The sequence below is a fragment of the Gadus morhua genome, chromosome 16, assembly GCF_902167405.1.
Source record: "Gadus morhua chromosome 16, gadMor3.0, whole genome shotgun sequence".
In the NCBI taxonomy this organism is placed as follows: Eukaryota; Metazoa; Chordata; class Actinopteri; order Gadiformes; family Gadidae; genus Gadus; species Gadus morhua.
The window spans coordinates 30,137,013-30,150,744 of record NC_044063.1 but is presented as its reverse complement, the minus strand read 5'-3'; the positions used below and the strand labels follow the sequence as shown (position 1 = coordinate 30,150,744).

The window sequence follows — 13,732 nt, the reverse complement described above, 5'->3', positions numbered from 1 at the left end:
TAAGCATCTGCTTCAGGGTTTTATTAAAGCGCTCCACGAGCCCGTCGGTCTGGGGGTGGTACACCGATGTCCGGAGCTGTTTGACCTGGAGGAGGCTGAGCAGTTCTTTCATTACCCGTGACATAAAGCAAGTCCCCTGGTCTGTGAGCACCTCCCTGGCTATCCCTACCAGACTGAACAGGAGTATCAGCTCCTTAGCGACCGCCTTGGTAGTGGCGGCGCGGATTGGTAGGGCTTCCGGATACCGGGTAGCATAGTCCACTAGCACTAGAATGTACCTATGTCCCCGGCTGGTCTTTGGGAGAGGTCCGACAATATCTAGGGCTAACCGGTCGAATGGTACCTCGATTATAGGCATGGGGATTAACGGGCTCCGGACCGAGGGTCTCGGGGCCGTTCGCTGGCAGTCGGGGCAGGCCTGGCAGTATTGGACTACGTCTTTTTTCACCCCGGGCCAATAGAACCGGTCTAAAATCCGATCTCTGGTCTTGTCCATGCCTAGGTGGGCTCCTAATAGATGGGTGTGGGCCATAAACAGCACTTTGCTAACATAGGGTCGGGGTACCACCAGTTGTTCAGTCACCACTCCCCCCCGCTCTCCTACCCGATACCGCAGTCCTCCCCTTGTGCTGAAGTGAGGGTGTGGCCGGCACCTCACCGACTCCCTCGCTTGGCCGTCGTGGGCGAGGACATGGCTCCAGGCGTGCTTCAAGGCCTCATCCTGCAGCTGGGCACTGGCGAACTGTCCGGGTCGAGTCGTCCCTCCCCCCCCGGTCTGAAGAAAATCTGAGAATTCAGTGAGAGGCGAGCTCTCTGCCTCTCCTGGTGGGCCGGTCTGTTCGGTGGCCGTCAGGGTGTCTGGGGTGTCCGGTGGGGTCTCCGTGGGTCCCACTCGGGGGGTCCCTCCCGTCGAGGGGCCTGGGGTGCCCGGAGGGGTGGGGCCATCCTCCTCGGGGCCGTCGTCCTCTGTAGACGTTTCTGCCGGGGCTGAATGGGCCACCCTAGCCCCGCAGGCGGGTCTGCCGGTACGACCGTGTCGTTGTGGCTGGCCCCGCAGGGGTCGTAACACAGTTCAAGGTACCAAAGTCTGGAGAATATGGGGCAGTCTCTCCCAATTAATAGGGGCACGGGGAGGTGTGGTACGATCCCGGCCCGTGCCGTGTACATCCCACGGGGGGTCCGCACTACCACATTGCAGGTTTCGTACGTGCGTGTGTCCCCGTGCACAGGCGACCTTTATGGGTTCTCCACACCATCCCCCAGCTAGGTCCAGGCGTAGGAGGGTCACGACACTGCCGGTGTCCAGGAGGGCCTGTGTGTCCTGATTCCCCACCCGCACTGCGAGGGTTGGGACCCCGGGCTTCTGGTGCGCCCAACACGTGGTCAGGAGACACGGTTCTGCCCGTCCCTGGTCGGCGTAAGCCGACGTCATGGATACATCCCGGCTCCCGGGACACTGTCTGGCTAGGTGTCCGGTCCGCCCGCAGCTGAAACACCGCCGGTCCTCCCGGGGCTCCTGGGAGAGGGTCGGCGGTCCCGGTGGGGGTGTTCGAGAGAAGGCCACCTTGTTTGATCGGTGGTGCACCGCCACTAAAACTACAGATTTTTCCTTCTTCGAGAATTAGTCCTGCTGGAGGAATTTAGGAATAGTATATCCGAACGAATAGTAACATACTTGAATGAGTAAAAAGTGATGTCACTGCCCCAGGCAGCTGTATTAGCGGAAGAGTTTGTACTGACCCACAAGCCCGCTCATTTGTTCTCTACCTCTCCCACCACTCAGTTTCGCAAGTCAGTTTCGCTTCCTTTACGCTCTAGGGAGGAACGGGAGTGTTTTTATTGTCATGAACTTGGCCATTTAATTGCTGACTGTAGGGGACACAAATGAGGTTACAGGTTCTACCCCTGTGCCCCCTCCACAGCCTGATAAGAACAGTGCCATTGAGTGTGCTGGCCTTAGTCTCGACCCATTGCCTCTACCGATAAATCGTGATAAGCTGGTTGCTATGCAAAGATAGATTATAGACTGGAACCGTATTATGTGAAGGCTGTTACTCCGGGTGGTGATGTCAACGGTAAGGTGGGTTACTTCCTAGATAATGCTCTTCTCATGCGTAAGTGGACTTCATCTCTTGATTCAGAACGTGACTGGAATGTGATCTATCAGATTGTAGTACCTGTTGCATATCAACAGGATATTCCATCACTTGCTCATAGTCACGTATGGTAAGTATTCTAAGGCACTTATATTGGCCAGGTCTGAAACGTGATGTAGCTGCATTCTGCCGTACTTGTCACACCTGTCAGGTCACAGGAAAACCAAACCAGGTTATTCCACCCGCTCCTCTCTGTCCGATACCCGTGTTAGGTGAGCCTTTTGAGCATGTGTTAGTTGATTGTGTTGGCCCATTGACTAAGTCTAGGACTGGTAACCAGTTTTTATTGACGATTATATGTGTTGCTACACATTATCCAGAGGCTATTCCCTTTCAGAAAATCACTTCTCAGGCAGTAGTCAAGGCTTTGATTAAGTTTTTCTCGACGTTTGGGCTCCCAAAGTTGTGCAAACTGATCAAGGAACAAATTTCCTTTCTAACCTTTTTGGGCAGGAATTGACATCTTTGTCTAGTACACATAGAGTTTCCAGTGCCTACCACCCTGAGTCTCAAGGTGCCCTCGAACGTTGGCACCAGACGCTTAAATCCATACTGCGAAAGTACTGTCCCGAGACCGGGAGGGACTGGGATGAGGGTGTTCCTTAGGGTTTAGTCCGGCTGACCTTGTTTTTCGACATACGGTACGTGGCCCTCTCAGAGTTCTGAAAGACCAGCTTAGCTCGGGTAGTGCTTCTTCTCAAAATGTATTAACTTATGTGAGCCGGTTCCGTGAATGGTTGCACAGTGCCTGTGCCCTCGCTAGGGAAGGTCTGCCTGCCTCACAGAAGCGGATGAAGCGTCACTTTGATGAGAAGGCTGTCCCACGTTCATTGCAGACTGGTGACCAGGTTCTAGTTCTGCTGCCCATTCCCGGATCCTCTCTCTCTGCCCGTTTCTCCGGTCCTTATTGTGTGGGACGGAAGTTGAGTGACACAGATTATGTTATACAGACCCCAGATTGGAGGCGCAAGTCAAGAGTTTGCCATGTCAACATGCTTAAGTTGTATCATGCAAAAGTTACTCCTCATGAGGACTCCGTAGAAGGGTCTACGGGTCAAGTCTAGTCTGCTGTTCCAGCTGTATTGGTTCCAGGCTCCTACCAGGTTACCGAGGGTGATTGACACGCATCTGGCCTATCTGGATGAGGAACGTAGGGCTGAAATAGTAGCCCTAATACGTGGGTTCCCTTGTCTGTTCGGTGATGTTCCTTCCCTGACCACCGTTTTGAAACATGATATAGATGTGGGAGGTGCAGCACCTATCAGGCAGCATCCATATCGTGTTAACGCTTAAAAGGTTGATCATGATGCAGGAGGTGTCTTATTTAGTAGAGAATAATCTGACAACTTCGAGCTCTAGCCCTTGGAGTTCACCATTCCTCTTGGTACCCAAGCCGGATGGCACGTTCCGTTTCTGTACGGATTATAGGAACGTGAACGCAGTCACGATTCCTGACTCGTACCCGTTGTCGCGTATTGATGATTGTGTGGACACCATTGGGTCTGCCCGGTACGTGACAAAGCTGGATCTGTTAAAGGGATATTGGCAAGTCCCACTGACTGCTCGTGCTTTGGAGATCGGAAGATTCAGCAGTACGGTGGCGTTTGGGATGCGGAATGCACCAGCCAATTTCCAGCGCTTGGTGAATATCGTTTTAGCTGACGTCCCACACTGTGCTGCATACCTCGATGATGTGGTTGTGTATTCGTCTGATTGGGCCGGTCATGTAAATACCTTGACAACAGTGTTCCAGCGTTTGGCGAGGGCTTCCTTGACGCTGTATTTGGCAAAATGTGAGTTTGGTAGGGCTACGGTTACTTACCTTGGTAAACAGGTTGGGGGTGGTGAAGTGCGCCCCGTGGAGGCTAAGGTGACTGCTATCACTGCCTTCCCAGTGCCCACCACCCGGCGTGAGCTGCGCCGCTTCTTGGGTATGGCTGGGTACTATCGTGGTTTCTGTAGGAATCTTTCCTCTGTTGTCGGCCCGCTGACTAGTCTGTTGAGCCCCTTGGTCCCGTTTGCGTGGTCTCCAGATTGCCAACACGCTTTTGTTTCCATTAAGGCTCTGCTTTGTAGTACCCCTGTTCTGGTGGCTCCTGACTTTGAGAAACCATTCAAGATGGAGGTAGACGCATGTAGTGTAGGTGCCGGTGCAGTTCTTATCCAGGAGGATTCCAACGGTCTGGACCATCCGGTCTGCTACTTCTCGCGGAAGTTCAATGAGTGCCAGACACGGTATTCTACTATCGAACAGGAAGCTCTGGCTTTGCTGTTTGCCCTCTTTTGCCCTGTTTTTTGAAGTTTATTTGGGATCGAGTTCTAGGCCTATTGTGGTCTGCATGGATCACAATCCACTGGTATTTCTCCACCGAATGTATAATCAGAACCAGCGCCTCATGCGGTGGGCGCTGATTGTGCAGGGGTACAACCTGGTGATTCATCACAAGAAGGGCTCCGAGAATGTGTGTGCGGATGCCCTTCCTCGTGCCGGATGTTTGCTCTCATGGGTGGGGGTGCTACGTGTGTGGTTGTTTTCCTGTGTCTCCCCTCTCATTCTCTGTAGGTCTCATGCCATTGGCTGTTCCTCCACCATCGTCCAACCCCCTGTCCAATCTGGGAGCTGTCTGTTGGCCAATCAGTGTCATCAGGCCTTGATGACTTGCACCTGTTTGTCTCCATTGTAACACGCCATTGTCTGCCTGTTTGTTGGCTGTGTCATGCCGTTGCCTTTGTTTTTGAGATGCCATAGGGGTTTAGGTGAATAGGTAAGATACCCTTGGGTGTACACTACCATCACGTAGTTTTCCTCTGTTATCACATCAGGTTAGAAGCGGGGCCACCCTCTGTATGTATTAGCTAGGTTGTATGGGTGCACTAGTTAGTTGTCACTTTATCTTGTTTTCTTTGATTTGGCTCCGCTTATAGTTCCCTATTCCCCTTGGCGGAACACTCGCTAAATAAATACACTCATGTACTTAGTTTGCTGTTGTGCCATGCTTTATTGTCAGTCCAACAGCAACATCTGTTATGGTTCCCCTACTCCCCCCCCCCTAGACGTAGCAAGCTAACATCCTGGAGCCGTAACAGTGCATCATAGACTTAATGTTTTAAAGTAAGAGACAGTTGACGGGGGCACTGTGGAGCAAGTTATGGGGTCAGACGTGTATAGTCTAGCTTCGCTGAACAATACACAAATAACGAATTTAAAAGGCAATTTATTTGCAGTTAATCGTTAAAACACAGCATTATCAAGATTCCGGAACAATATTCATTGTTTTTCTGAGTAATGGGGAAATCTAGGAGACTTGCAGTGGGTGCATCTGAGTCAGGGCCAAGTTTGCCCACGCAAGGTCCTAGTTCGCCTGTGTCATCCTCACCGCAGCAGACACATCCTTGTCAGACTAAGTATGAGTTGCTTTCCTCCTTGCGTGGAGACTTTGTTGACATGATGAAAAATGGAGGTGAGGGAAATGTTGGAGATTGAAATGGCGACAATTAGAACGGATGTCCGCGCGATTAGGACGGGCTTTATTCACCGCCATCACCGAAGTTGTTAAGGCCGATTCATACCTCCGGATCCGGACGAAATTCGTCCGTCCGTACCAAACATTGTCTCCGGGACTACCCTTCATACCTCCGTCCGGTTTCAGCGTTGTTATGGATGTTACGCAATACATTCTCTAGAGGGCAGTGACTGTCGTTTCACAAATTAACGGCATCGACAATCGCAAACATGACATCTGTAGAGATGATTTTGCTTTGCGTCATCCGAAATCGGCAAAACGTGTGCGGTCGCATGTGACACCCCTCACCAACCCGCAGATTATCTCCTCAAAATGTTGTTAAATGACCAGTTACAACTCATTGCCAAAGCAGGAAAAAATGAAATTAAAAGGTCAGGTTTATAGTATAATATAAGTATAAAACGTTAAATACAATATATACATATCAGATATTATACTATCTGTTATCGCGAATGGTCTGACTTTTGACTCTATACTGCCGCCTGGATTTCCGGTGGTATTGCTCCGTTTCTCCCGGAGCACTCCGGATTCGTAAGCTCAGAGGCGACGGACCCATTTACGGACGAAACACCTCCGGGACCGGACGAAACAGCCTGTATCCGTATTTACCGTAGGCTGTGAATGGGCCTTTAAGTGTCTTGCTCAGGGACACATCAACACTCAGCTAGGAGGAGCTAGGAGGAGCAAACGATGTGCTTGGGGTACATGTAACACGGACAGGCGCTATCCCGAGAGACTGCAGAATACCAACTTAATTTAAGCTGGTTACCCTGTTTGTATTGTAAACTTTTGGACATACCCCTCCATAGCGTAATGTGGTCCCTTTCAATTGATCCTGGAAGAAATTAAAGCTTTTCTCGCCCAAAACTTCTCCAAAACCTGCTTTGATAGACTGTCGGCTGACATTTTTCCATGTTTTTGTTATCGAGTCTGGTTTGTTTGACCGACGGGGGGCGTCACTTAACGACAGGTCCATTGTTTCAGTCATGGACCCATCAAGGTTTCAGTATTTATGTTCGCTCACACTGCTTACTGTGGACGACCTTTTGACCTCTGGGGACCGCACCAATCAGACGCTGAGTGGGCACAGCGGGCCCTGCCCATGGACCTATTAAAGGCCATACCTCATGATCAGTGTTGCCAGATTGGGCCAGATCTGGCAACCCTGTTCATGTTCCTGATGCTCAGGGGAACAGTCGAGGGCTGGTCCATTGTGGAGGAAAAAAAAAAGAGGCGGGGGCGGGGGTCTGCATGCAAAACACAATAAAACACAGAGCAGTAGAAATGTTTTTGAGTTCCGTTTTTATTTGCAATGTTCTTTATTATCTTTTCCAGTTTTGGACATGAAAAGAGGCATTCGTTTTTATTTTAATTAAATATCTTTTTTTTTTATTAAAGTAAAGCAAAAAAGGGGGGAAGTATTTACATGTTTTCAATGATGGGCCGATAATCAATGTGATGGCTGGGCTGGGGGGGGGGGGGGGGGGGGGGGGTACACTTCTGCCAGCGGAGGAGAGAAAATATAAATAGAGAGGGGGTAGTGGGTCTTCTTTCAGGGGGGGGGTGAACATTACATGGAGGTACATTTGCATTTCATCTTGGAAAAGAAAACAAAAATATCTATAATATATATATTTATATATATTTACAGAACTCTCCTGAAATGCATTTCCACTCATGGAAGCAGAAAAGGCTTTAGGATTCGAACTGTTCCAACTCTTTTATTCCTATCTTCTATTTTTGTCAATTATTAAGCATTTTGTAATTTCGCTTCGAGTTTGGATAACGATGATATCTGAATGATTAAAACCTCCGTCCCCAGGAGACCAGCGGAACCACAACCGCGTGGCGGGCAGGGGGTGGGCGTGGCGACGTGGTCATGAGGACAGCTTTGTCAGCTCCCCAGCAGCAGAAAGGTCCACCGATGTTCCAGCGCCGCCCACCCCTCCAGCCCCCGTCTGTCACTCTCCTGTTCACCGCAGCAGACACCATCCCTAACAAACTAAACTAAACCACCCTTAAGTCGCCCGCATTCCTTTGTTTGGTTTTTCTGATTTTATTATTAAAAAGAGAAATAAAAGAGAGCGCACTCCAAATTCATCAGTCACCCCAAAAAAAAGTCAAACAACAAACATACGCTCGGCCCCTAGGAGACACGCCATTGGACATCCCCTTGAAGACGTGTCCTGGGGCGTCCCCCAAGAGAGGTGTCCGGGGGTGTCCCCTAAGAGACGTCTCCTGGGGCATCCAGGGACACATGGTGGTGTCCACTAGAAGACATGTCCCAGGACATCCCCTAGAAGACATGCCTGTGGACGTCCCAGGACCCCCCGGGCACGGGTGTCCAGTAAGTCCTCCACAAAGAGAGCGTTGTGAGCAGCCAGTTAGCGCGTCCCTCATCAGCACAATGAGCTGAGTAGTGTCACCGTGTTTAAAAGTGGACCTAAAACATAAGGGAATACTGAGAACGTCCCTCCTCTGCTTCTGTCTCTGTTAATGTCGTGTTTCGTTAGTTAAAGCGAACGTTGAGCAGCGCAAGATATTTTTTATCCTAATAAAATAAAACAAAAAGAAGAAAGTCGCACAGAAACAAAAACAAAAAGATCGAAGTCCGATCCGTAATACAATCTCTCCCAGGTGAAGAATCTTTTTCTAGGTTTTTTGTCTGTTTATGCAGATGGATTTGATGGATTCAGCATCCTCCGATTGGTAGAGAGCATCGCACATCTCTTCTGGTTTTAGATATACATGTGTGGGCACCGCCCCCCCCCCCCAGTCCTCCAGGAGGTGCATGGTCGATCCTAGCTGTTGTCCGACTCGATGTCGGCCTCCCGGAGCCAGGTGAAGAAGTTGGTGACAGACTTGAGGGCAACGCCCTTGCCCTGCTGCTCGGCCGGGTCCTTGCTGGAGCCCCACTTATCGAAGGTCTCCTCCTTGATCACGTCCTCGTCGTACAGCGCGTCGAAGAACATCCGCAGCAGGTCTGGGGAGAGGAAGACTCTGTTATGAAGTAGAAACGTATACATAGCCAATGACTTGAGAACATATGGTCTCAATAATCACACTTTACATTAATAATCCAGCAAAACAGCGGTAACCAAATACGTTTTTGGCTTCCAGTCCAGGCTCTGAACCATGAACAACCATTCTGCAATAACAAAGTATGACTGCTAGGTCAGAAGTTCTGCCATAACCCAGTAGGACTGCTGGGTCAGAAGTTCTGCTATAACACAGTAGAACTGCTGGATCAGAAGTTGTGCCATAACACAGTAGGATTGCTAGGTCAGAGGTTCTGCTTTAACACAGTAGGACTGCTGGGTCAGAGGTTCTGCTCTAACACAGTAGGACTGCTGGGTCAGAGGTTCTGCTCTAACACAGTAGGACTGCTGGGTCAGAGGTTCTGCTCTAACACAGTAGGACTGCTGGGTCAGAGGTTCTGCTATAACACGGTAGGACTTCTGGATCAGAGGTTCTGCTATAACACGGTTGGACTGCTGGGTCAGAGGTTCTGCTATAACACGGTAGGACTGCTGGATCAGAGGTTCTGCTACAACACGGTAGGACTGCTGGGTCAGAGGTTCTGCTATAACCCAGTAGGACTGCTGGATCCCACATTATATACCATGTAACATTACTAGTAACAGAACTGTTACTGCTACACTGGACTTCCCCCAGATCCCTGATCATAACACATCATTGGCTAGCAGCCGCCCTGAGACCGCCCTGGAATCCCTCCTTTCGAGGATGATCAGGAGTGCATTGGGTGCCATCATTGACATACATATACTGCTTAAATCTACACAGAGAAAACCCAAGTGGTAAGCCACTCACTGGCCGGCTGCTCCAGCTCCACCATGAGGGCCTGCAGGGCGTAGAGTGCCTGCAGCTCCTTGTGCTCCGTGTTTAGGTACTTCTGCAGCACCTCCGCCAAACGACCCATCTGCTTGGCCTCCACCTTGTTGGGGCTCTCGTCTGGGGAAGCACAACAGAGAGTGTAGTCAGACAACCAGGGTGGAGGTACCTGGTCTATCCCGGCGTGGTGGTCAATGTTGAGATGGTGCTGAGTAAGGGTGGGAGGTTAATGATGCTTACAGATGGCCGACCGGCACACGCAGGTCATCAGAGCTCGGACAAACTCGTTGGACGACGTCTGCTCCTCGTCCAGGTTGGCCTACACACACACACACACACACACACACACACACACACACACACACACACACACACACACACACACACACACACACACACACACACACACACACACACACACACACACACACACACACACACACACACACACAAGAGATTAGAATTGGGGTTAAAGAGCTTGTGACGGGCTTGGGGCGAGTGCCGGGTGGACCTCTCACCTCCACCCAGTCCAGGATGCTCTGGTTATCGGCCTTGTCCTTCAGCAGCTGCTCCAGACCCTGGCTCAGCTGGGCGGGGCTCAGTGCGCCTGGGCCCGCCGCCTCCGCCTCCTGGACCAGCGTGAACTCCACGTTCTGCATCACAGGGGGGACATTACTCCTGGCCACGGCCAACACCACAACACAGGGCCACTATAGGGACGGGAGCACCTCGCTGGGCTGAGCGCAGTCACTCTTGCTCACCTTTTCCGTCACAAACTTGTTAATGTCTTGGTCGGCGGGAAGGAAGTCCTTCCAGCTAAGTCCCGCCTCCTGCCACATGGCACCCACCTTCTTATGGCTCTGACGAGTCACAAAGACACAAAGACAATGTCAGGGGGCCGTCCTCAGCTCCAGAAGGCCACGGTGCTGGTCCCGAGGGAGCGGGGGTCGTGTGAACGATCATTTTAGATCCAAACATGTAACTGGGCTTACCAAGGCTTGTATAAACCTTAAACCAACTATTGGAAATGAGGCATATTTGTTTTTAACTATTATTTTTTTCCTTTGATAGAAACTCGCTCTAAAAAGCATTTTTCGCACATAGAAAAGGAAGCTCACCATTGCTTTGCAGAGGACGAGGAGGATGTGGACGAGCAGGACCCCGGCCTGGCCCAGGGGTATCAGGGGCTTTGTGATCTCCCTGAACACAAAAACAGCCGTCACAACACAGACACGCATCCTACAGGCTCTCTGTTCCTCTACCAGCGGGGGCGACTGACCTGAAGAGCGGAGCCATGGGAATGCCCCCCTCATGCAGCATGGGGGCAAGCAGCTGGGCCAGGTACTGCCAGATGTGGGGGACGTCTATGGACATGTCCTCGGCCGCCTCCAGGATCTCCTGGAGCCTTGGGGGGGATCAAACGAGGAGGAATAGTGAGTCCAGCCCAACAGGTCAGATCACACTTGGGTGGTTCCTAGCGTAGAAGAGCACTAACACGCATGCTGTGGGCATCTGAGTCTGCAATGTCTACCGGTCCCCAGTGGGACCCTCATGATGGGGTTCCCATCTGAGGTGACGGTGTAGCTGGGGCCCTTAACCTCTGAGCTGAGTGTAGCTGGGGCCCTTACCCTCTGAGCTGAGTGTAGCTGGGGCCCTTACCCTTTGTAGAGCTGCTGGGTGGAGTTCTGGGCCCTTACCCTTTGTAGTACTGCTGTGGTGGCAGGGTGGAGTTCTGCACCAGGCGCTGCAGCAGCAGGCCCATGCGCTCCCGGGCCAAGGTGCTGCGCTCCAGCGTCGACTCCAGCCCGTTCCGCACGAACACGAAGAGCAGATCCGTGCTGGCCATCTCCTGAACACACTGGAGCGCCTCCTGGGGTCCACAGGGGAAACAGCAGTCAGGGGCCACAGGGGGGCAGTGGTGGGGCTGGCCTGTTTCCATATCCCTCTGTGTGCTTGTGTGTATCTCTGTGTCTCCCTATGTCTGTGTGCGTGTGTGTACGTGTCTCTGTGTGTGTGTGTTTGTGCTTCTCTGTGTCTCCGTATGTCTGTGTGTCTCCATGTCTCTGTGTGTATCCGTGTCTGTGTCTCTGTGTAGGTGTATGTCTGTGTGTGTCTCTCCATGTCTCCGTATGTGTGTTTATCTGTGTCTGTCGCTCTCTCCATGTCTCTCCGCAAGTGTTTGTGTCTGTGTGTGCGTGCGTTTGTGTCTCCATGTGTCTCTGTGTGTGTGCATCTCCATGTGTGTGCGTGCGTGTGTCTCTGTGTGTGTGTGTGTCTCCATGTCCCTCTGTGTGTGTGTGTGTGTGTATGTCCCTCTCCTAGGCTCTCTGTATGTGTGTGTCTCCGTGTCCCTCTTTGTGTGTGTGTGTGTGTGTGTGTGTGTGTGTGCCTCCGTGTGTGTGTGTGTGTGTGTGTGTGTGTGCCTATGTCTCTGTGTCTGTCTTCATATGTCTCTGTGTGTGTGTCTCCTTATGTCTCTATGTGTTTGCATGTCTCTGTGTGTGTGTGTCTCCATATGTGTGTATGTGTATGTGTGTCTCCATGTCTGTCTGTGTGTGCGTGTGCCTCCATGTGCATACCTTCAGGTCGTTGATTTGGACGTACTCCTCGATGATGGCGGTGGACTTCTTCTCCACTTCCTCCTCGGTCAAGGCCGGCTTGGTGACCGTCGGTACGGGAAGGGGGGTGGGGGTCGACGGCCGTGAGGGCCGCTTCACTGCTACACATACACACACACACAGTTTTTTACATTAAAGATTATGTCCCAACAACTTTTTCCTTTTGGGCAACGCCTGTGAATGCGTCTCCTCTCTTATCGCTGGATTGGCCACTCCATCTCCCAGTGGCATTAGGAGTGTCTGACAAACATTATTGTAGGATCCCTACTGCGGAATACACCGTTAGCCTATCTCTAGCTTGATCCGGGGTCCTTGTTATTGAGCATAACCCAGTCACGTCGAGGTCGCAAAGCCCCAGAGGAGACGAGAGGGGTTGAAGGTAGAAATGATAGGAAATAGGCTGCTGGGTCAAAGATCGTCTAACTCAGCGGTCCCCAACCCCCGGGCCGCGGACCGGTACTGGTCCGTGCATCATTTGGTACCGGTCCGCAGAGAAAGAATAAATAACTGACATTATGTCCGCTTTATTTATTAAACGATGAACGATCATTATTTTGAAAATTGACCCGATTCCTAGGGCTGTACGGTATGGACTAAAATGTATATCACGGTATGATTTGAGGAATAGACGGTAACGGTATTAGGACTGGCTTTCAAAATGCCTGCGGAAGCAATGTCTGATTGCAGAGACGGCTTCACGCTACCAGCGTCTGTCTCGTACGTTGTGGAATGAGAGCTTGTGAAGGGACTATTGCGCAAGCACGCAGGAGCGCTTGCTGCGCACCTGCGTACTTGCGCAATTGCATACTGCCTGAGAAGGCAGTATCGCTGTCAATCTGTCCCTGTGAAAAGTAACGTGGTGCCGAATTGAAAAAGGAACTATGTTTCGTTACCATATTTTCAGTAGTTGCTCGTAACTTTACTTTTTACATGAAAAAGTAGTTAGGGAACTGTATTAACGCATTACTTAATTTGTTACGCGTTACACACAACATTGTCTACCGGTCACACCGGTCCCGAGGTAACGTCAAAATCGATACCGTAGCGCAAATTCACACCGGTATACCTTTAGCACCGTTTATACCGTACACCCCTACCGATTCCCTCTGTTACATCCGTCTATGACGCACTCTTGTCGCTTGTCTCTGTTACGCGATACGTTGCCGCTCAAATTAAACCCACAAGCTACCAAAATGAGTAAAAGACAAATGTCTTTTGAAAGTTTCTTTGCGCAGGGGAAACGGCCCAGTGAGGAGACGGAAGAAGAGCTTACGACTTCCAAGAAAAAGAAAGCTGCATTTAACAGACAATACCAGTCCTACTTCAAATATGGATTTATCGTGACAGGTGATTCCCGCGCACCAAGCATGCTCTGCATAATATGCGGCGACCGGCTCGCTAATGAGGCTATGGAGCCTCCAAAACTGCTTCGCCACTTGGAGACAAGCACCCTGCATTAAAAGAGTAGAATTAGTGAGTATTTTGAATGAGTATTTGGAAAGAAAAAAGCATGAACAAGAAGGATAGAAGCAATTACTGAGGGCCACCACATCAACAAATGCGAGTGCACCGAGAGCATCAT

General features: G+C 50.8%; 1 protein-coding gene across 1 annotated transcript in view; it reads right to left on the bottom strand.

Annotated features, from left to right (window-relative positions):
* Positions 1-6,965: 6,965 nt before the first annotated feature.
* Positions 6,966-13,732, bottom strand: part of LOC115560968 (eukaryotic translation initiation factor 4 gamma 1-like) — a 77,129-nt gene continuing 70,362 nt past the window's right edge. Inside the window, 9 exon segments of the mRNA XM_030380675.1 lie at positions 6,966-8,663; positions 9,512-9,652; positions 9,773-9,851; positions 10,051-10,185; positions 10,294-10,392; positions 10,651-10,732; positions 10,812-10,937; positions 11,230-11,402; positions 12,112-12,251. Of these exon segments, the coding sequence (XP_030236535.1) occupies positions 8,482-8,663; positions 9,512-9,652; positions 9,773-9,851; positions 10,051-10,185; positions 10,294-10,392; positions 10,651-10,732; positions 10,812-10,937; positions 11,230-11,402; positions 12,112-12,251 (1,157 nt within the window). The 3' untranslated portion in view covers positions 6,966-8,481.